General features: G+C 34.4%; 1 protein-coding gene across 2 annotated transcripts in view; it reads left to right on the plus strand.

The window, feature by feature from the left end:
• The window catches only part of DNAH7 (dynein axonemal heavy chain 7), a 116729-nt gene that overhangs the window by 74828 nt on the left and 16926 nt on the right, over positions 1 to 24975 (plus strand). For both annotated transcript variants that reach the window (XM_074829577.1, XM_074829576.1), the window contains 11 exons: positions 1052 to 1398; positions 2587 to 2767; positions 4026 to 4211; positions 6361 to 6524; positions 12592 to 12746; positions 13671 to 13861; positions 15218 to 15351; positions 15816 to 16151; positions 18679 to 18805; positions 19969 to 20163; positions 24317 to 24409. In XM_074829577.1, coding sequence (XP_074685678.1) covers positions 1052 to 1398; positions 2587 to 2767; positions 4026 to 4211; positions 6361 to 6524; positions 12592 to 12746; positions 13671 to 13861; positions 15218 to 15351; positions 15816 to 16151; positions 18679 to 18805; positions 19969 to 20163; positions 24317 to 24409 — 2109 coding nt within the window. The remainder of the gene's footprint in view (positions 1 to 1051; positions 1399 to 2586; positions 2768 to 4025; positions 4212 to 6360; positions 6525 to 12591; positions 12747 to 13670; positions 13862 to 15217; positions 15352 to 15815; positions 16152 to 18678; positions 18806 to 19968; positions 20164 to 24316; positions 24410 to 24975) is intronic.

Genomic DNA, 24975 nt, shown 5'->3' on the forward strand with positions numbered 1-24975 from the left:
CAGTCTTAACACTTCTCTGTTTTTTTGTGGCACAGATGAACATTCCCAGAACTCTTTCTATCTAAATTGCCAAAGTTTTAGACCTTGAAGAAACCATAGGCAAGCTCTCAAAATCTAATACTAGTTGGCAAAATAAACATGAGAATCTAGAAATACTTTAATTTATTGGAGTATGTATTCTCTGAGAAAAGCTCTTAGAGTATTTTAATTTCCATGCACAGTTATTCTTTAGGAAGAGTAAGAGATATTATTCTCCATAAGTCTTTAATTTATAAACCTCTTGCTTAATTAGTTGTACATATATATATAGAAGTGTTTCATTCTTTTATATTATTATTCTATATTTGCAGTTAAAACTTTCGCTTATTTATTTCCTGCTATTTCTTATAATGTCAGTACTTCTTACCCAATAATTTTCTTCCTTTTAGTTGCCTGTTCCCTAATTCAGCTCACTCTCAGGGTTTAATAACTGACCAGAATACTAATTGATTTCTCTTCTGTACTTGGAGAACATAGAGCTTTAGTTCTGGCTTGAAGGCAGCTTTTACCTTGTTATCTTAAATCTACTAATCCACTGCTGTTGTGGTCCTGTAAACTTGGAAGTATTGTGTTAGAGCCTGAACTGAAGGGCATAGGATAACCCTGGAACATCTGAACTCCATAACTGAGGTGCAATGCCTGCTACTGAATTCAGAGTGGGAAAAAATGCAGCTAAAAATGAATTACAGATAAGAATTTTTTGTCTCCTCTGAACTGATTGTTGACTAGATTTCAAATATATTTGTTTAGATGTCAAGGTTAGTTTATCCTGCATAGTACCTTAAAGAAAGGACTAGAAAGAATGGAAAAAATTTAAATAAAAATTTTGCAAAAAGAAAATGAGATATATATGTGTGGACTATGCAGGCTTGTGCCTTATCAAGCATGAGAATAGCAAATGTGTATGGAAAAATATTATCTCGACATAAAAAGGGTTATTATTTCTGTTGTAATAGAAGAATTAATCCACCTATGTTCAGAGCTCTAAAGGTGTTTTCTTAATTATTTTAAGGATATTACAGTGGTTAAGTCCATGAAGAGTCCTCCTGCTGGTGTCAAGCTTGTAATGGAAGCTATATGTATCCTTAAAGGCATCAAAGCAGAGAGGATTCCAGATCCAACAGGTTCTGGAAAAAAAATTGAGGATTTCTGGGGTCCTGCTAGGAGACTTCTGGGTGACATAAGATTTCTTCAGTCTCTTCATGAATATGACAAGGATAACATTCCGCCAGCGTACATGGCTATCATAAGAAAACAGTATCTTACAAATCCTGAGTTTATACCAGACAAGATTCGAAATGCTTCCACGGCAGCAGAGGGTCTGTGCAAATGGGTCATAGCCATGGAGTTTTATGATACGTAAGTATGTATAAAAATAAAAAAGGTTAAAATAAATTTGATTAAAGAAATCAATCTATTGTAACACCAGACGTGATGTGAAATTACTTCTTGCTAGTTAGAACCTTTGTGCAAACAAGCAGTCATAAAGATTCATTCATGTAAGATACCTGATGTTAAGATGTAGAGCCTGATTTTCAGTGCTGAATTTTTCTAAGAAGGCATGGGAGCAACAATCTGTTCCATTAACAAATAAAGTTAACTTCCTTTTAGAGTGTTGCACAAAATACAGGCGTTATTGAAATGTGTTTGGAAGTTTCTGGTAGTCATATCAAGCCCAAAGGATATTTTTTGTTATATGTTGTATTTGATGCCTGAAAAAGTATGCTTGTTTTTTATGCTGTTTCCTAATGTGAAACATCTGGAAGTCACATTTAACAGTAAATCAGCATTAGGCAACTAAGGTCAACTGGCAGTTTGGAAGCTGAGTCATGGTAGGTAGTGCATGCCTTCATTTGGGAGGATATTTTGTTCCTTGACTAAAAGATTAGTAAATGCGTACTTGGTGGAGTTCTTAATTTGAGAACTATTATTGCTAAAAAGGTGGAATTAAGGGAGATCTGCAGCTTAGACTAGTATGGGTGTAGCATATTTTCTTGCTAATTTTGGAAAGATAAACAGTACATTTTTAGTTATGTGTTATTTTCAATATTCTTGTCACAAAAATATCTGTGTAAAAGATTGAAATCCTCAACCCTGGAAAATAGACCCTTGGATGTTGAAAGCTGTTAATTTATTGTTTTTATTTTGTGTACATAGTTGGCTGTATGTGTGTGTATAGTGTCTGTGAGTGTTACTTAATATATATGATTATTTGTGTGTTTCTAATGGCACAAATCCATACGGGATTCTAAACTGTTATCACATGGGACACAGTTTGGAAGCATAACCCTTTTTGCTTTTAGTTGTTACTGTTATTACGGAAAAATTTGCAGAAACTGCATAAATCAGTTAGTATTGGCACAGAAACAAATGATTAAGTAAAGACCAATTGTCTTCAGATATCATCAAATTGTGAAATGGAGTATTACGTGAGCTACTGAATTGTTGAGGTTTCCCTTCATCTTTCCTATGTTCATTTTTTTAATGGTAACCCTGGAGTGAGGGTGTATCTTTCAGATGTTTAATCTATCCTTTTACTTTATTTAGAGTGACAAAAAATGTTGCACCTAAAAAGCTAAAGTTGAATGAAGCTGAAGGAGAATTAAAGATTGCTATGGATAGTCTAAGAAAGAAGCAAGCAGACCTGAGGGAAGTTCAAGATAAATTGGCTGTACTCCAGCAGACACTGGAATCCAAGAAACAGGAGAAGGCTGACTTGGAAAATCAGGTATATGATGCAAAAGATAAACTACTGCTCTACCAATATCCAGAAAAATTATTTAAGATTTGCTTCTTTGTCAAATGGTATTTTTCCTTTTAACTGCCAATATGTTGAACAAATCATACTTTTAGATAACCATCTTTTTATTTTGGTGTAATGGTCTTGAAGTTATAAATGCGCAAAGCATGGGGAATAAATGCTTTAAAGTAATAGAAAATGTAGGTATTATGAATTTACCAACTGATATCCCTCTCCTACATCCTCACTTATATCTGCTTCCTTGTGAGGAGATAAATTTTCAGCGATTGTACTAAGAGTATGATTTATCTATTAACTTGCAAGTCTGTACATTTAAAGTTCAGAAAGTTTATTTATGCATTCTGTGCTAATGAAATTTTGAGAATGTATTTGTAAACTCTGTTCCTGACTGCTAAATAAATGTTATGTGTACAGAAATAGGTATCATTTAGAAGATGGTATTTTTTTAAAAAAAAAGATTTGCAGTACATCATCTTGAGCTTTATTTACAGAAATAGTATCAGAATTTGAAATGGAGTCTTAATTCTTGTCTGTAGTTAAAGTCAGATCTTTGTGTGATTCTTCTGCATCCTGATATGGTTTGGAAGTAGAAGGGAGGGATAAACTGCACAAGCAGTTTGTTACTGTGGTGTAAATTGGCTGCTATGAGTATTAGAAGAGAGAGGATTGTAACAGCACAAGAGTTGGCATAATTTTCCTCCTATCCCATGGCTGAAATATGTCTCTACTAGATAATTAATTCTAACCGAGCTGGAATAAATTCCTGTGAGAATATATTTTTTTTTTGTTAGATTCTAAACATGCCTGGAAAGATGGCTTAGTTAAAAACTGACAACAGAAATGCAGATTATGTATTCATAAGTATGTTGTTTTGCAGAAAAGAACGTGATCTCTTGAAGGTGCTTTGTTTCTCTTATGACATGTAGATCATTTCCTTGATTATTTATATTTTCCACATTGCATACGGAGCTATTTTGAATTGCATGTTTTATAGTGCTCTTCTTTTATTTCAATGAAAATGTAACTGACTAGACTTTACTGTGCTGGTACTGAGATTGTTTTTGTTCTTTAAACATTTCCATTATAATAAGGTGTTTTCTTTCTGTTTGATGAAATTACTTAAGCAAACTTCTGCACAGGAAAATAATCTTTGAATGCTTTTAATATTTGTAACATGTCTTTAAAGTGATCATGTAATATAATTGGCAATTTTTTTTATTCTGAGGTTGACTTATGCAGCAAAAAACTACAGCGAGCAGAACAATTGATTGGTGGCCTTGGGGGTGAGAAAACTCGCTGGCATGAGACTGCTTTGGAGCTGGGAAGGCAGTACATCAATTTGACTGGAGATATACTTATTTCATCAGGAATTGTAGCTTACCTAGGAGCCTTTACATCCAGCTACAGACAAGTAATACAGTGATTTTTGTCCCTATGTTTTGTAATAATCTAAATTTTATTAATTTTTCTTCTAATATAAATTTTATATTTTTAAATTATGTTTTGATAGAATTCTTAAGTGGAACTGAAATTGTATTGTAGGATTTTGAGTTTTGTTTATAAGACTCTTGGGAGAAATTCTTCGTTCTACTGTGAAGCACTTATTGCTGTGTAAAGCATGGAGTCATTTGGTTGCTTTTCTTCTCTAAAGCAGGTGCCAGTAACTTTATACCTCATGGCTTTGGTTACTCTTATTTCATTCAATGGCTAAATTCCCCTTAACTTCAAAGAAAACAGAATTAGCTTCTATTTCAGCAGCAGCACAATTAGGCAAGTTCTGTACAAAAAGAGAGAAAAGATACAGTAGCTCAATCACATAGCAGATTTGTGTCTGTAAGCCTTAGCGACATAAACAGAAAGTCTGAATACAAAAAAAAATTGACGTGGCAGCTGATTTTAGTTATAACAAATTTGGGATGTCAAAATTACCCTGACTTTGAAAGTTTTTGAACACCAAAACCTGTTACTGAGTTCAGCAGAAGAAATTAATGTCCATTTCTTTTGAAAATCGTGTCCAAGGTATCAAAAATTGCTAAAAAATGAGAGGGGAAAAAAAAAAATCAATGTTCCTTATTTGACATATTTGGATATAATCCTTATTTCCACTTTTCCTTCAATGTATTTCCTTTGTCCATTTTTCTTTAGAAAATTTTATACTGTTCTTTCCAACAATTGTTTTCTTCATAATGTCCATGTGATGTTACTATTTGAAACTTTATAAAGTGAGAGTTTATGTTGTGAGTATTTATAGTGTAAATAAATAGTCAGCAGTTTTTACAATTCTGAATTACATAAATTTGAGACACTGTTCTCTTATATGCTTATAATGTACATTGTGTATAACATTGTGTCTGGGTAGGTAGGAGTACTTTTGATGAAACATCTTAAGGGGTGCTGAACTGTATTCCAGGCAAGTGTAGATACAGGTGCAGATCAGGCAAGTGTAGATACAGGTGCAGATGATATTCATAAAAGGCAGAGACATCTGCATGATTATTCAATAAAAATGAATACCTAGTGGTTTCATCTGAAAAGTTTAGTGTAATTTCATTCTGTCTGACTGCATAGTTTCTTCCTTAGTGCAACAGGAGGTATGGATTCCTGGTTTCTTATTCTTACTCTTGTGATCATACAGACACATCTTAGTTAGGTGTCTCTTTCAGAAATTGTAGGATAGCATAAACACTCTTGTGCAGGTCTTCATTTCATTTGCAGCTGTTTTTCTCCCCCTGCAGTTTTCATAAGAGAAAATGTTACGATATCTTTTGGAATATCAACTTTGTTTTATGCAAATTGATGAATCCTTCTTTCACCACGTCAGTGAATGTGTCTAGCCCTTAGACCATTTCCTTTAACACTGCATTTCTGAGTTTTGTTCCTTGAGGCTTTGCCAGCTAATTTTTAGTTTAGAATATTACAGCATCTTTCTTTGACTTTATACACAGCTTTTATGCAAGATTGTGCCTTTCATATGAACATGCTATTTCTATACATTTTCATTCTTTAGAAGCATTATTCCTAGTGGAATACACTTTTTAGTTTACATATATAAAGGTGTGTGTCTTCATTGTTATTAGGCACCATACAAACATGTATAGTTTACACAACTGTAGTGAGTTAGATGATACAGAGAATAGTGAAAAGCAGCTCTAAATGATTGGTGTTAAGTTTGGTTAAGTCCTGTCAAGTTCTCAATGTCCCGAGAGTTAAATAATGAAGATTTTAATTTTTTTTTTTATTAGAATATGTGCATTTGTTCTACACTCATTTTATAGTATAGAATACTACTGCTGAAATGGTAAATAGAGTCATACCAAGGCTCTGACCAAAAAAACTTACATTTAATTTATAGAAATTACAGACTGTCCTGGTTTCGGCATTTTTAGAGACATTTTAAGACATTTTATACCGAAGGATGAATTTCTTTCCATTTGAAGATAATAGTCATCTTGTATGTAGCAACTGTGGTGGGAAGTGGGTTGAAAAATACATTTTTAAATAGTTTTAAAATTTTGCGACTAGGCAGAACTTCAGTTAATATTTGTTTTCCTCTTATCTAGATGCAAACTAAAGAGTGGGCATTGCTATGTAAAACAAAAGACATTCCTTGTTCTGATGATTTTTCCTTAACAAATATCCTGGGAGAACCAGTGCAGATCAGAGCTTGGAATATTGCTGGACTACCTTCTGACATGTTTTCTATTGATAATGGCATCATTATCTCGTAAGTAAAAAAAAAAGTTAGAATGAGTAGTTTTCATTAAGTAGCTTCTTACAACATGCTTTTCAGTTGTTATTTTTATAGATGGTTTTCTACTGTATATCCAGTTTAACAACTAGACTTATGACTATAATGTTTATAAGAAATATTAATAATACTTTTAAACTTTATAATGTAAAGTTTTTAAATTTGTGAATTCGCTCCCCTCCTTTTTAACTCCTGTAGATCACTATAATAATACCTTCCCCTTCTCTCCCCCACACTTTTTACAAAAGTGCTGCACACTGGGTTCAGTTTAAGATATCCTAGAATGCTTCAGGAATAGAATTTTAAATACTGTTCTTGTAGTATAATCAGTAGATATGGAAGTAATTCTCCTTTAAAAAGCTCAAGCTCTTTAATTTTAAAGAAATATGCTGGCATCAGTTGCTACCAAGAGGTGTTTCTGCAGAGGTACTGAATATTACTTTTCTACTCTTTCTATGATGGCCACACACTTTTTCCCTAAGGTGGCACTGGAAATACTATAATGTCTTCATTACTTCTCTATAAACAGTTTCCCAGTTTATGTTGCCAACTGGTAGGAGATTTTAACATCCAGGCTTGTAACATACTTAGTGTGTAAAGCCGTGACATTTTGGAAGTGTTGGTTTGTACACTGATGAGCTGAATCTTTATTTTGCTAGGGCACGGTAACAAAACAGAAAAAAAAGACCCGTGTATATCTTCCACTGAAGACAGTAAGGAAGGTGTAAAAAAGCTAGAATGGAGACAATTTCTAGTCTGCTTTCTTGTAGAGGATGTTCCCAACCATACGCTCTTGCCAGTTTCTTCCTCTGTTTCTTGCCTTTTATTCTACGTATTTCTAAACTACTTCAACAAGAAAAGGTGAGATAGGCCTTTCCTGCAGTAACCTCTGGAAGTGTGCTTTCACATCACTTCAGGCAGTTGGGAGTTAGATATGGGTCTTCCTCATCCATGTGATAATTTTAGATATTTGATGAAAAGTGAAAAGGTGTATCTGTACTGACAATTTGGAGTCTGTTTTCTTTAGGGCCTCATTCCCCTATCAGTACTTCATACAGACTAGTCATTCCTAGGATCCCTTCTGGAGCAGAACAACCTGCCATATTCCTAGACAAAAGCTAAGAGAGTCTTGGTTTTGTAGGGACTCTTTAATAGGCATTATGAACGGGGCACCACTGAGTCTTCTTTGCACACAGTGCAGTCCTCAAAGAACTTTAAAAAACATTATTAAAATGTGAATTCATAGCAGAAACCTGATTACATCTTTGCAGTGCTGGAATTTACTGAATACTATTTATGGCTAAAGGCTTGGCAGTTGCAATTGTAGCTTCCGATTGAAATGTAGTTAATATGACAATAGTCTTATCACAAGTTGAAGAAAGTTCTGATAAGGAGAGAAGGATTTATTTTTCATTTTGAAATCCACTTCTTGTTTTTAAATTTTCCCTTCTGTAATGATCTTAAACTACATCCAAATAAAATACTTTGTCTAAAGATACATTGATCTAAAACATTTTCAAAATTCTGCACATTTAGAGATACTCTTATTTTCATTTGGGCAGTGAAACTAATTCTGAAATCTCAAAATTGCTCATAGAAAGAAAATATGGATCCCATGAACTCTATATGTAATATTATTGCCTTTCACTTTTAAGATGATTCTACATTCTTATCTGGTGTTCTAATACATGCACATCTGTGTCTCACATCCGTCACTAGAATAGCTTTTGGGCAGAGTTCATCTGGTATATATCAATGTCATGGTCAGTGTAAACATCAGTGATTTGTATGACAACATGGGAACTGACCATATTAATGTTTTAACTAGAATCTAGAAGTATCTACAGCTCACTTGTGATTAGCTTTAGACTAATGTGCCTACTGATGACTGAGATATGTACAGCACTGACAGTTTTGTTAAATACAGAGCTGGGTATTTTGCAGTAGGCTAAGCTTTGTGACCGTGCATAAGCAGCTATGATTTTCATTTGGACTTGTGTTTGTTATGACTGTAAACAAAGAACCTCTCAGTTCTGTCCAGTAGCATTGCTACTGACTCTTAGCTTTTAGGTTTCTAATTAGCACAACTGAAGCTGAATTGACCGTGGAACAATGTTGCTTTAACTGCTTCTCTGTTTGATTGCTACTTATTTACTTCACCTCTGTCGGTTCTCTTTTCTGTATAATGAATAAATAATTCTTATAATTCTTTTCCGTAGCCAGGTTAATGGTTGTTAAGCCTATGATAACATGTACCTAACATTTATGCATCTTTTTTATAGTATGCTACTGCAGAAACTTACTAATAAATCTTTAATTTCTCCTACTGTTTACATGAAAATTCTTCTCACAGTTTGAAGCCTCTAATGTTGTATAGCACTGGTGAATGAATACTACTTTTCCTGTAGAGTGAATGTTAGGTTTTCACACATAACAGAAATTGTGTATCATAGGGTTAATCTTTGGAAGCATGGATGTGTGGATAATACTTCAGTTTTGGCAACTGGATAGGTGACAAAGTGCAAAATGAAACAGATAAGACAAAAATAATGCAGTAGCTAAAGAACCTCAACATACTTTCATTTGACTTTAAAAATTGGCATTGATTGTACTTCTGGAAGCAAAACTACTTACTGAAGTTAGAGAAGATATGCTGGGATTATTGTATATGTAACTTTTTTTTCAAGTAATTATTGTATTGATAATTCAATCACTCAGGCTAAACAGTTGACAACTGTTAATGAGTTCAACACGTCTACATCGTATCACTTCACTTTTATAAAGCTTTGATCAAAATTCTCTTTGAACTAATGCAAAGATGTTTAGCATTTTAAAACTAAATGATAGCTTTTAATTTTGAAATGTGAGATAGAATCTACCTCAAATTGATGATACATATGATGCCTGTAGTTATGAGTTTATGGCTAGATTAATTTTATAGGAACCATTTAAAATGAAACTCAAGCTTTTTGTAACAACAAATTTTTTAAAAAGCAGAATTAGAGAGCTATTCAAAGATAATTTGCAAACATACACGGTGACTGCTTATGCATTCCCATCAATGAAGAAGTATGTATCGTTGATGAAAGCTATGTGTCTTTGGCTGTTATTAGAGAACCACTTTTTAATTACTCAGTCTTAAGTATTTCAAGTCTGTTACACAGTTAGTCTGAAATGTGATATGCTGAAAATAATATGGGAATGAAAAAAGTAATTGGGGAAAAGAAATACATACTGTAGGTTTTGGCTGAGGTTCTATCAAATCAAAGCAAAATTATTATGAGCAAATTACATAAATATTGTCTGCTTTAGAATGTGCTTAACATGCAAGTTTACTGTGTTCAGTTTACAGTTTGCAATTGCTGTATCACCTTGTATAATCTTACTTTTAAAATCACCTGGCTATATATCCCTTGGATCTCCCTTTGGGTTCTCACAAGCAACTGAACCACCTAGCAATTAGGGAGAACAGCAATTCTTTCAGTACAGCTTGGATCCGTTGGTGAACACTTACCTACTGTGAGATTGTCTTCTAATACTGCTGATGCTACTGCCTCATCTGACAGACATTCAGATTTCAAATCTTCTGTTTGCTTCTCTAGACCTACTGTGTTACCAAATTTGCGCTTATCTGTGTTTATCAAATTATTCAAAATACTTGTAACTTTACAAAGCCCACATTTTAACTTTCTTAATGTCTGCTTAGATATCATGCTGTCCTGGTGGATTACAAATGCATTTCCTGAATCTCTCAATGCATTTTACCTGTGAAAGCTTTATTCATGGCTAGGCTGGACAGGGTCTCTTCCAGATGACCCATTTTCCTAAGTCACTCTACAAGGGGGAAGAAAGCCATCCTCCTTCAGCTGGTGAATTGTCACTCCCAAGTTCAATTTGTGATCCATAACACAGAATGAACCTCTGTAGCATCCCATGTGTAATTTCAGGCTACTGCCACACATAGTAAATTTCTCTTCCAAAACTTTTGCTCCTAAACTTCTGATATCTTGCTTCCACAATCTCCATTTCCAGTCCAAAGGACCTAAGGTGCATGTGCTCCTTAGCTCCATATATATTCCTTCTTCTAAGGGATCACATTTATTTAGGCACATTTTACTGTGCAGAAATTCTGCAAACAGGATTAGTCATGATTTTTGAGTACAGAATTATGTTTTCACTAAAACACATACATGATAGTTAAGGACTAACATTACTAAGCTAAATATCAATTTGGTCATAACTACATCAAGTACACTTTATAAGTTTCTGCTAGCCAGAAGGCTGATGTTGAAGTGGGAAAAAGTTGGCCTCCGTTGCATCTCAGAGAGGACTGGTTCTTGATCTTGATGAGCTGCCAGATCTGATGTCAGTTGTCAAAAAGATAAAAAACCAATCTCTGCTTTTTTCTTCTTTACAAAGTTCGTAACTTCTTGTGAGTTACTATTCCCAAGCAACCAACTTCCCTTTCAGCTTTGTTTTCACTTTTTAGATCTTACATAGTTTTGCTTATCCAGTCTCTCACAGTTTAAAAAAATATTTTTTCAGTAATGATAATCTAGAGTCAAACAGCTGCACTTCACAGGACTGCGCCTGAGTCACAGATAGATGAACCCTTGGAGTAAGGGTTACATGCATGTTATTGTATGTTGTTATATTTACACATGTCTAAATAGGCCTTACAACTACACTTAATCCTTAATAAGAAGTTTGTGGAATAGAAATTGTAACACAGAATATAAAGGATTTTTCTCTCTTAAACTGTGCTTTACCTGTTTTAAAATTACTCTCGAAAGAAGATCAAGGTTTATAATGTGTTACACAGTTTTGCCTGCCAACAATTTTGAAACTAATAAGCCTTCAAGAACTTAGATTGGTGTATCTACAACTACTTGCTCTGTACCTTTTTCTAATTCAAGGTTTATCACTTTCTGTTGACAATCTATGGAAAACTTTCTTAAAACATCACTCTTTCTAAGAAAAGGTGTACTTGAGCATCAGACAAAAATGAGATTGTGTTTTACTTAATTGCATATGTTTCATCTTAGTATTTTTAAGGAAAATAAGAATACAGATGGAGACATGTTTACATTGCAAGTTTTATTTGTGAATCAGAATTTTTCGAGAAAGATAGGTTCAATTTTTTAAAAATTATTAATGTTAAATAATTTGCCAGTGTCATTGTGCGTAAGCTAACTTGTAATAATGATAGATGCCATAGAAGTAGTCTGAAAGATTTCTTTTGATGCTGAATCTAGAAAAAAAAGGTATTACTGATTTTTTCCTTCCAGTAGTAGACTATATTATATCTCCTAACCAACTGGGATATGACTGGACCCCTTGATCCAAATTTTTAGGACTATATTTATTTTGGAATTCTCACTTCTGCCTGCTTAGATGGTTTCTAATTTAGGTGATTATTGTTGTAATTGTAATTGACGATTAAAATGTGTCTTAGATATCTTCTTGGTAATGTAACTACATGTAGTAGAGAATACTGTAAAAAATCTAGGAAATAGTTACTAAGTCTGCCAAAAATAAAACCCAGAAGTTCTTCCTGTTCATTGCTGTTTAAGGATTAGGGATTAAAAAGTAGAGAGACCTTTGAATCTGCTTATATATTTCCTTTTATACTAATTCTAAAATGTCTCTTTAGTGAAAGATTTAGTTCATTTTCATTCGAGAATGCTCACTTATGTACAAGACTATTAATGCTGTTCAAAATTTCAAAACTTAGAATGATCTTTTCGTTTTGAAAGTGTTATAAAATTAAATTCGATTAAACTTTCTAGGAAGTAAGAAGTCTTATTCTAAGTACTTTCTTTGAAAGAGGAAAATTATTTTTTGTAAAGAAAAAACTTCAAGATTCATCTGTCTCCTCTTAAATTCATCAAGGATTATACCTGAGTATGTGTCTACTGTGATTTCATACTGATGCACTTTTGTTTTATTGACAAAAGGGAATAAATTGCCTTAAGAAGTACTTTGAGATAAACATTTGAAGAGCTTATATTTCAGTTTTGAAAGTTGGTATTTTTCCCTTCAGCAATGCAAGAAGATGGCCTCTGATGATAGATCCTCAGGGTCAAGCAAATAAATGGATAAAGAACATGGAAAAAGTGAATAATTTGCATATAATCAAACTCAGCGATCCTCAATTTGTTACAACACTGGAAAATTGCATTCAGTTTGGCAGTCCTGGTAGGTTAATGAGTAGTGAATGTGTAAATTACAGTAGAACCTGGAGGGGGCATAATTAGCTAAAAAATTAAACGCCAGTGAGTATCAAATGTTCTCATAGTTAAGGAAAACAAAATTTTTTTTTCTCGTTTTGAATCAAATAAGTACTATAGTAATTGAAGTCCTCACCCCAGGTTATAAGATACTTCTTAGCACAATAGAATTATAATAGTTTAATTTGTATCTTTTAACTGCTTGATGAGATTTGCCATTTCTTTGTTTTCACGTTACAATAATTTTATTTCCAAAAAGTACTGTTGTTTTTAGTTGGCTTTTCAAGAGTATAAATACCAGATTGCTAGGCTGTGATCATTAATGATTCTTGTATTCTCTGTAGTATCTTTATTGCAAGTAGTCTTATTACCTTCAAATAGAAATAAATTAGTGAAACACATAGTTACAACTCCAGCTATTTTTCAATGGCTAACTGGACTACAAGTAAAGAAATCGATTGTTTATTCTCCATTATTTCTTTCTTGATTTTTAGCAAGCTCATACACTTACAGTGAAAATTGAAGCAGACTTAGTTACCCAAAATTATTTCTGCAGCATGAGGCATTTAATTTGTTGTTATTTCCTTTTTTTAAAAATGGTAGCCATTTAACTGCTAAGCCATTGTAGCAGTAGCAGTGATAGCATTTTAGTTGCTTTTTTGCAAACTGATATAATATTAGAAAAAGAAATTAAAGGTGCATTTCTTTGATTCATTTTTCAATCAGCTGAATACTCTAAGAAACATTAACCTCTTATCTATAGATATTGCTCGATTAATGTTTTTATTGTTTGCACACTGTAAATACACATTATACATATGTATTGTAAAGAACAGTCAATCAGTAATACAAATGCCAAGAAAGTCTTACTAATTCTTATGTTATGCTGAAGTGCTACTGGAGAATATTGGAGAAGAACTTGATCCTATCCTAGAGCCACTTCTGCTCAAACAGACATTTAAGCAGGCAGGGAGTATGTGCATTTGCCTTGGAGACTCCACTATCGAGTATGCTCCTGAATTCCGCTTTTATATTACAACTAAGCTGAGAAATCCACATTATCTTCCTGAAACATCTGTTAAGGTGAGAATTTTGAAAATGAATGTGCAACTCTGTTTTAATTTTAAAATGATTCCTTGGATAAAAGCAAAGAATTTCTGGCATTTGTTTATTCCTCTTCCCCTGCCAGCGTTGTTTTTTTTTTTTACACTGCTGGAAGACTGGTATCATCCTAGAAGTGTTGACATTTCTCATATCTAATACTTCACCTTGCAATACTGTCATTCTTTCATACTGTCAGGAATTTATTTATTTATTTATTTAATCACCTTTCCCAGTCTGTATCTCCTGATGCTATTTAGTTACCTTTCATTATAAAAATCTTTACAAGGAATTAATATAATAGTGACCTCACATGGAAACTCTACATTAGGCTTTCATATTCATGATTTTTATCTGTAATACAGGTAGGGACAGGAGTCAGTTAATTAAAACCAATACTTTCATCAGTTTTGATGATTATTGGTTTTGAACTACATGCGTCAAACTATTTTCTAGTCTTCTGCTGGTAATGTATTCCTTCTCTTTCTCATGTAAAATACTGTACATTTTTGCCACTTCTTCTGCAAGAGCATGTGGATTTTTCTGGATCCATTATAAATATGTCATGGGATGGGAATTCTTTTAAAATAGAATTTTTTTTACAGTCATTGATTTTCTCATAAAAAGAGAACATGACTCTATCCTAATTCTAGGATACAAATATCCCTGTAGTAATAACACCACAAATTGCATGTGTACAAGGCCATTAAAGAGAGAAAACGTATGTGGCAGAGGCAATAATAGTTTGAAGTACAACTTCAGCATGTATGTTACACTTTGTGAAAATGGCAAAAATTTTATGGGTGAGAAGTTTCTAAATGCCATAAAATGTGATCTACCTGGTTTTTATATTTTTGCAAAATACTGTGCCAGCATCCCATTTTCCCTGGGATGTTCAGGTGAAACAATTCTGGAAAACAAACAATAGCAAATTTTTTTAATCCTCCATTCATAGAAATGTTTTGCTTCTTTCTCTGTGAAGGATGCTTGATGCATACAGTTATCAAATGGTTGCTCTTGCATGTAAAGGTGGTCGTTCATGTTTTATGGACCAATCACTTGAAACACTGATATTCAAAGTTTCAATGTAATTTTGACGAACAGAATGAAATTTTATACATTGTTGTCACATCCCTTTTATGGTTAACTTTCTGGGTTAATCCTGGAGTTAGCTTTCCAACACATAATCTTAAACCCTCAGTTGCAATTCATTTACTCTCAAAGTTTGGTTGAGCATATTACATGATCTTATACAAACCTTATCTTGTAAATGAAGAAGCATTTTAATTGCATCTGGCCATAACTATGCTATCTTTCAAAAAATATTTCTTCTAACAGGTGACATTATTGAACTTCATGATAACTTCAGAAGGCATGCAGGATCAGCTTCTTGGAATTGTAGTTGCAAGAGAAAGGCCAGATCTTGAAGAAGAAAAACAAGCCCTCATCCTTCAAGGGGCTGAGAATAAAAGGTATCAAGATAACTTCTCTTGCTAGGGATAGAAGCAGATTGTAGTTTAAGGAAATACAATCATGGGAAATATATTTCAGAGACCATTTTTTGGTTTGAATTAACAGGAAATTCAAGACTGCTATTTTTGAGAGCCCAAACTTAGGCTTCTGTTTCTTTTTTAGGCTGATTTGGATGCATGCTCTTACTCATATTCCTCCTGGTTGTGCCTTTCTTCTTCTGATATGGTTTCCTATTTCTGGGATTATTAGAAAATGTTAGAGAGCTGAATTGCAGGTTGTGTAATTGCAAAATGTAACTCTTGCTTTACACTGAAGGGAATTTAAGGGAATGTATAGTAAGAAAAAAAGGTTTTGTCACATAATTGCATACCATGAATAGAATCTACACATTGTCTTATTTTATAGAAACTAACAGAAAACAGCAGTAACTTTCATATGTGAAAAATCTTGTATATTATTTTAGGCAGCTAAAAGAAATAGAAGACAAGATTTTAGAAGTTCTCTCAGCCTCAGAAGGAAATATTTTGGAGGATGAAACTGCTATCAAGATATTGTCTTCCTCCAAAGTTCTGGCTAATGAGATTTCTGAAAAGCAAGCTGTAGCTGAAGAGACAGAAAAGAAGATTGATGCTACTCGTATGGGCTATCGTCCTATTGCTATTCATTCGTCAATCTTGTTTTTTTCCATTGGTGATCTAGCCAACATTGAGCCAATGTATCAGTATTCACTCACGTGGTTTATTAACCTTTTCATCATGTCTATAGATAATTCAGAGCAATCAGAAGTTTTACAAACAAGGTAAGAGTGATAATTCACCATTTATAATTGGTGATGTATTCATAGTTACTCCAGAAATGGTACTGTTATTTCTCCAATGTGTATTGTCTCAGGCATTGCATTTTGAAATATTTTTTGTACATATATATGTCATATATATTTTGAAAATAATTTATTCATAGAAGCAAAATGGTGCAATGTATTACAAGTGCAACATATTTCATTGTTTCTATTTTAGTAATTGCTACCTCAGGTCATCTGTGAAATTGCAAAGTATCAGCTAAAGAAAAATGCTCCACTTGCTTTGATTTTATATTTCATTTCATGTAGTGACTTTGTATGTCTTCAAGAAACAGACAAGAAACTTTTTCACACAACTGGTGAGAGAGAATGAAGTCTTGTGACTAGGGCTCTTGGCTGTAGAGTATGCAAAGCAGTAATTATTAACCCAACCATCTTTTAAATACAGTTTGATTATTGTTTTATACTTAAAGTGTCCCTCCCTCTTCCAGCTTGTTCATGAGAACAGGAGAAACTGTGCAATCTTTAATGATCTGAATTGATTTTACATGTGGTGGACCTCACTATTATGATCACATTAGAATTATTCAAAATATTAAAAATATTCAAATACTCACCCTTGAAGTGAATTATCTACACAGAGATTCTTTAAAGAAAGTTTTCCAGTGTTCTGTCACATCAGTTACTAAATGCTACTTTAGTGGCTTTATTTGATCTTCAAATGACAGAGCATTGCTTCTGTTACTTAGCTACTTGCCTGTTCATCAAAAGAACAAAGGATAGGAGAGGGAAACTACTCTCCCAATTTTCATATAGAACATTTTTCTAGTTAATATTGCAAATGGCAATTTCTGAATTATCCATTACTGTTTTAAATACATATTTATTTAAATACAAGTTGTAGTACCTGGTAAGGTAGCACTTAGTGTGTAGTTTAATGTGCAGTGTTCAGTTTAGTAGCATACTGGTTATGAAGGTTATTTTTTCATTAGAATTTAGTCAAGGTCTGGACAATCTAAGTCTAGCATAACTGTTTTCTCAAAGATACTGCTACTAATTATTTAAGTCATAGCTTAATATTTTGGTATCATATTTAAAACTAATTCAAGGTAGCCTTTTACCAATAAGGCAATCTATGTTCTATAAACCTAGCTCTTTGACTTTAAATCTTATTCTTTTATATGTCAGAAAGCCCCAGTATGCCTGTGTGCCTAAATTAAAGTAAGCAATAAATAAAATAATCTTGTTTTGATTCAGAACCTTTCTGTCAGCAGAAATATAAAGATATAGGACCTGTATCAGCTGACAGTATGCATTCCCAGGGAATGATTGATGGAAGCCCATTTTGATAATATTGCCCAGTGAAGGCAGAGGAAGACAGACACACAGAAAATTCTCTGTGAATTAATAATTCACATAAGACTGTCTTGGGCTATCTTCATTAGTCAGGCATTTTTTACTACAAGCTCTGCGCTGAGATTGTTTTTTGGTCATTCTTTTCTCATACAAACCATGTTACTTCTGTAACTCGAAAAAAGTCTACAGTTTGTCCCATGGCCATCTTTGTGTCAGTATTTTTTGTATAAATTGTATGTACATCTGTTTAACTTATGAGGAATCAGTAATTTTGAAAGGACTTAAAATGCTAATAAAAAAATAGGAACATTTCTATATTACAGTAATATTATTAAAAACGGTCTATTTCTTATTAGCTGAATAGAAGAAAACAAAAACGGATTGAAACTCGACTGAAAAGGAGACACTGGTCAAACAACATAGCTTGCTGTCAATCTTGATCTTCTGTCAAAAACTTTCCACTTTTCAATTATAGATCACATTCAGGTTTCTGAATGATCACCAACTGCAGGAATACCCTCCGGGTAGCCCCCTGCCAAGGGAACGGTGACTTAGGTAGTTGGAAAAAAGCCATAGCACCTCTCCACATCTTTATTACTACCTTGAAAAAAGTATTTGAAGTAGCTGTGCAAGTTCAGACACTGCATTTCTAACTACCTGAATGGACTTTTCCTTGTTTTGACTAGGTATTCGAGGTATTCAAACTTAAACCCTTATAAAACAGTAGATGGCCTCCTTGCTTTGTGTTTAAAGGAAATTATTTATAATAAATCACAGAGTTTTAAATATATTTGTATTATAGTGTATTAAGGAAAATACTCCGTAGAATGGGAAACATATTTCAGATCACCTTTAAAGATGGACTGTTTTGATTTTGGCCCTGGTATTTACATTCAGAATGAATTTTAAAATTGCTGCTCTCTTCTGCCTCTCCCAAAAGGGACCTCTCACTTCCTCTGAAAATCAAGTGTTACTAAGATGTAATTTGACTTAAATGTTTTTTTATGTTATTTCACTCACAGAATGGTACATGCATTTAATGATTGCTTTGGGCTAATTGACCAGAGAGTTTATTAGAACAAAGGAGACCTAAATGATTTGTAATAGGTTTCCAGAGTGCACTCTTTAGAGTGATATTAATGGAAGGTTCTTCTTTTTTCAATACCTGTAGGTTGAAGATTCTCAAGGATCATTTTACTTACTCACTTTATGTCAATGTCTGTCGTTCCCTCTTTGAAAAGGACAAGCTGCTCTTCTCTCTTTGTCTAACTGTGAATCTCCTGAAATATGAAACATTGGTCAGTAATTAAAAATAATTTGCAGTTTGATATGATATATATTAAACTACATATACAAACTATCAGTAATATGAACATACAGGATAAGAATAGAAAAATAGGTTTATATGTAATCATATTACTTAAGCCTCAATTTTGTGATGTTTTATTTTCATTTTAAAAGCATTTTTATAAGCATTGAAAAAGATTCTCTAGAATAAAATAAATATATAACAAACAGGTTTGGCAACACTGAGCTAGATGATAACAGTTTTTTTCTAAACATTACTTAAACCAAAGCCCAGCCTATGTTATTCTTACAGCGAGCACTGCAAAATTTTACTGTAATGTATTCAGAGTTCTAAGAGCATATCAAAATGAATTGTAACCATTGATTTAAGAAACTACTTATTTTTCTCACTTAAGGTGCTAAATGTGTTTATTTTTGCACAGAATTTCTCAAAATCAAATGCTTGTACCAACTAAATTCTATTAATTTCTAGTAACTCTTTACAAAATATTTCTTTACAGGATTTTTTCAACTCATAATAAAATACACACCTTTTAACCATATCATCTGCAAAACAGTACTTAATGATTGCTTGGAGTTGTGTCAGTGTAATATAGAAACTTTTAAAATTTTTATCTCAGGGAATACATAGAAGTGAATTCTTTGAAGAACTGACAGTAATAATCATGGAACACTGGTCTCCCATTCACAGGGACTTCAATTTAGAAATTCAAGACATCAAAGAAATTTTGAGATAAAGGAATACTGAGAAAGGAATGAGATATGTAATAGGCTGATATTTCTTTTTCATATTTAGACTTGCCTTATAGGGAAAGGGTGCATGGTTCCCTGCAATATGTCCAGTATTTTTTTCCTTCAACACTTTGGGATTTGAAGAATGGGTCTAAAAATCTAATCAGTTAACATTGTTCATTCCCCAAGTTAGGAATGCAGATGAATCTTTAAATTGGCTCATATCTTAGAGTTTTTTTATTCCTTACGTTCATGTTTAACTGAAAACCAGACAGTGAATACTTTGGAAATAAGCTTTTAGTAGTTGTATAGAAGCTTTTTCAACTAATGCAAAAATTGAGGTAAATGTACTGATTTCCCACATAATGTACTAAAACAGATTTTATTTATTTAGTCCTGAAAGCAGTGTTTTTCATTGCAGGTTGATGAGAATGAGTGGAAATTTCTGTTGACTGGAGGCATAGGTTTGGACAATCCCTTTTCTAATCCATGTACCTGGCTTCCTCCAAAATCATGGGATGAAATTTGTCGACTAGAAGATTTGCCATGCTTCACAAACATTCGTAAGGATTTTACACGACTGAAGGATGGATGGAAATTGGTATATGACAGCTTGGTATGTTAACATTCCTGATTACCTGCATTCATGGCTAATTAACACACAAAATATTTATTCAGGGAAAAGAAAGTGCTTTCATTTTACATGGTATATTCTTATGTATATGAGTGTAAATATTTAAGCAAATAGTGTGTAGTAGTCGATTATTGCCAGTTTGTCAGGTGCCTTCTGAATAGCAAGTCATGATTTGGATTTAATTTGGATGGAAAAAAGGCAAAACCTGCAGTGGTAAGGTGACAGTGAAATTTGCTAAACTTAAGGCAACCACTGTCCCTTGTCAGTCTATACATTTGTTTAGCATGCTTTGAGGATGCCTTTTCATGCTATTATGTAGTATGCTGATTTCTTAGATAAGTGTAAAAAACCAATTATTGCCATGTAGAGAAACTAGAATGGATTCGGGAGACCTGTGTTTCTCACAGTGTTTCTCACAATGCGTTTCTCACAGTGACCTGATACGTGCATTAATGACTTGGCGTACTGGTTTTGGCTGGAGCAGAGTTTATTTTCTTCATAGTAGCTGGCGTGGGGCTGTGTTTTTGTTGTGGTTCAACCCCATCAGGCAACTAAGCACCACATAGCCGCTCACTCACCCCCATGGTGGGATGGGGAAGAGAATTGGGAGGCTAAAAGTGAGAAAACTCATGGGTTGAGACAAAGACAGTTTAATAGGTAAAGCAAAAGCCATGCGCGCAATCGAAGTAAAACAAGGAATTCGTGTACCGCTTCCTATCAGCAGGCAGGTGTTCAGCCATCTCCAGAAAAGCATGGCTCCCATCACACGTAACAGTTACTTGGGAAGACAAATGCCATCACTCTGAACATCCCCACATTCCTGCTTCTTCCCCCATCTTTATATGCTGCGCATGACGCCACACAGTCTGGGATAGCCCTTGGGTCAGTTGGGGTCAGCTGTCCCGGCTGTGTCCCCTCACAACTCCTTGTGCACCCCCAGCCTGCTCACTGGTGGGGTGGGGTGGGGTGAGAGGGAGAAGAGGCCTTGACCCTGTGTAAGCACTGCTCAGCAGTAACTAAAACATCCAGCACAAATCCATCCCTGGATTAACAAAAATGAAAAAACATCCCTGTAGTAACGAAAACATTCCAGCACAGATCCAAAACATAGTCCCATACAAGCTAATATGGAAAAAATTAACTTTATCCCAGTCAAAACCAACACAGGTTTGGATTTGTGCTGGAAACAGTGTGGATAAATCAGGGATGTTTTTTTACTGCTGAGCTGTGCTTATACATAGTCAAGGCCTTTTCTGCTCCTCACACCACCCCATCAGTGACTAGACTGGGGGTGCACAGGAAGTTGGGAGGGGACACAGCTGACCCCAACTGACCCAAGGGCTTTCCCAGGCCAAATGGTGTCATGCTGAGCATATACAGCTGGGGGAAACCACTGCTCAGGGACTGGCTGGGCATTGGTTGGTTGATGGTGAGCAATTGTTTTCATTAGCATCACTTGTCTGTCCTGGGTTTTATTTCTCTCTTTTTGTTATTTTCCTGTTCATTACCATATTATCATTATTTCAATTATATGAAACTGTTCTTATCTCAACCCATGAGTATTCTCACTTTCACCCTTCAAATTCTCTTCCCCCCATCCTGCTGAGGGGGGAGTGAGCAAACGGCTGTGTGGTGCTTAGTTGCTGGCTGGCATTAAACCATGACACTTATTTTGTCTTTATCTAACTTGATCACTGTTTCTTTAAAATCTAAGCTCTTCAGATGAATTTTATTCCACATTTGGCCACTTGCTTCATCTTTAATCTTACTATGAACTCCTTTTTTTTAATTTTATCATACTCTCCCTCCTTCTGCTTCTTGATATGCAAAGTCCTCAACATACACATACCTCCTGAACAAATGATTAAGAGTTATCCTTCTTTCCTACTTGCACCATATCTGACCATAGCCACTTTCATGTTCAGATAATACCATCTATTTGTGCTAGTCCACTGAAGCACTTTTCTCACTGTTAACTTAAATGATGAAAATTTATCACCGATATTCAGTCAAATGACCCAGGACTTCTTACACTCATTTCAAAAAGATTGTGTGTTTTATTCGTTTTAAGCATAAAGGATTTAGAAATCCTTTCTATTTTAAAAAATAGGCTTAAAGTATGCAGAGAGGAAACGAATGGGTTTCTGGTTGAAAATGCTCCTAAGTGTATGATAAGAGACATTAAAGAAACTAAGCAGCTGCAGCTCCTTCAGTTGTCCAGATTGCAGGAAACAGGCAAACAGCAGAGATAAAGCTTTCCTTGGACATTTACAAAAATATACAGCAAGTTCAGGGGGTTAGTTCTTCTTTGGGAAATAGTTGCTTGGAAGAATGAACAGAGAAATGATGGTGTTTGCAAGAGTTTGAGGGAGGAGACTATGGTTATGCACTTTGGGATTATAGCTTTTTAAAGCAATGCCTAATATAAATGAAAGGTGCTGACTTTCAGAAGTAAAGATTCAAGGTGTGTGCGATAGCTATTGTGCATTCACAGAGCCAAACTGAAATAAATAGAAATTCCTTCATTTAAGTGGCATTCAATAAAATGAGATCTATAGAATCAGGTCATCAGTTAATTTACAAAGAATCTAATAAACAGCAACACTGGAGCCAGGAACATTCAGTTACTGAACTCTGAGCGCTAGATCAAAAGGAATGGCTTTATCACATAGCAAGATTTGCTATGCCTTTTACTTCTTGTGTGAAAACACTTTTGTTACCTATCTATCATTAATACTAGTACTTTCACATAAATGCACTAGAATTTTGAAAGTGCTACTTGATGAGTCTTGGGGAAGATTCCTTTTTGATAGCTGTATTTTTTTATCACCAGTGTAGTTTATCCTCAGCAATATGCAACCAGCTCTTTTTCCTATCTTGTTAGTGATACACAAATTTAAATACAGGGCAGTTTCATGCATGTGAGTTAAAGAGAGGGTACAAAATCAGTGGCACTTAAGCCACTTCGTCATCAGCAACCATACACTGAATATGAATGTTTTTCAATGGAATTTGAGATGCACTTTTCTCCTCCTACTGTTGTAGATCAGGTTGCTTCCAAAAGTAGGGGAGACCTGACTTCAACTCCCCAATTGAAGGATTCCGTGTATTTTATCTAAAGTTGTATTGCATATTCTGGAGCAGGGACTGAAACTCAGTTCTCCTCTAGCTGGCTGCCTTAATCTCAAAGTTACTGCTGCATCTTTTCTCATAGAGAAGTGAAAAGTTTTTGGCACAGTAGCACAACTCAATTCAGTCTTCAGTGCAACCTTCACTCCTCAGTGTTTCCTAATTCACTCAGTTTTCTACAAACCTTGTAAATTCTTAGCTAAACTCTTCAACAGTTGTTAGAGATGTCATTCTGAGGTACCTATTTTTCCCATATATTAATACAAGAATAATGCAGCATTCTGGATTCCAATCTGAAACTAAGTGCCTAGAAGTTAGGGAAGGAGGGAGCAAGGCTCCAGATCCCCAGCAGAACATGAGCTCCATCGTGATTTGATTTGCTAAAGCGAAGTTGCTCAGAATGCAGTTTGCACAGGTCTGTCTGCACACCTCTGTGCCCAGCCCTCTACAAGCCTAAGAGGCTCAGCAGCAGAGCTGTAACACCAGTTTTCAGAAAGGCATACCTAGCTGACACTGTACTTCAGTCTAATAAGAAGTTAACATGCCACACAACAACTGCTGTGCCCAATATAACTGCAACAGCAACATAACAGCTGGATTATACATAGGCCATTTACAAACTAAGTCCTCTGGCACATTGTTTAGTTTTCCAGTTCTCATCTTCCTGCACTCATTTTCTGCATTTGGATGCAACCTAACTCATAGTCATCATGTAATACTGTAATGTGTTTGTCATTGTTCTCCACTTTCTAGAGAAGAACCTTGGGTTATCATCTTTTAAACACTCAAAAATTACTATAGCTTCTCTGCTGTAAGAGAAGCTTCTTAGATAAACATGTATTTAAAGTTGGTTTTATTTTAAAAAAGCTTTAAGCATGTCAACCCCATTTCTGTAGATTAAGAAAAAATACGTCATGGATTGTTGTGTCACATTAAAAGATAATTTGCGCTCACTATAGGCAATTCTCAAATGCTTTAAAGAATGTTGAAATACATATTTTTTTAGGAACCCCAGCATGAGGATTTTCCTGAAGAGTGGCAAGACAAGTTGGGGGAGTTCCAAAGGATGCTTATCATTCGCTGCTTGAGACCTGACAAAGTATGTACAAAACTTTCACCTTATTCAAAAACATCTGTCCATCTTGGAAACCAAAAGTATTTGCAAGTGTGCATTGCAACTGTATTGTCTACAGCTATTCTACAACAGCCTATCATAAAGGAAAATAGGAACTAATGATTTCAAAAAAACAGCAAGTTTGAAATCATAATGAAAAAAACTTCTAAAGAAGGGTAGGCCTTTAGCTTTTGTTAAGTTTCAGTGTACACACCAAAAGTCCCAGAGCTCTTACTCCTTGAGACTCTCTTACAAACCTTATGACTTTCCTTTGTCAGTACACCTGCTCTTTTTGCTTATGTAACCTTTTTGATGGATGTCACTATCTATGGTAGATTTTGTCTGATCTGGGAAGATAATTTAGTGGTAAGCAGGAGTGTAGATAACATAGGTGCTTAAAGCTAGCAATTGCAGAGACACAGATCCATTTTGTTCTATGGAAAGTGTTTTGATGCAGAAACTGTTCTGATTTGAATATCTTTACTTGTAAGGTTTGAATGTGGCACATATCACAATAGGCACTCACAGTTGTGAATCTTTATTCCAAAAAA

Source organism: Strix aluco, chromosome 6 (assembly GCF_031877795.1).
Source record: "Strix aluco isolate bStrAlu1 chromosome 6, bStrAlu1.hap1, whole genome shotgun sequence".
NCBI classification, from domain to species: domain Eukaryota; kingdom Metazoa; phylum Chordata; class Aves; order Strigiformes; family Strigidae; genus Strix; species Strix aluco.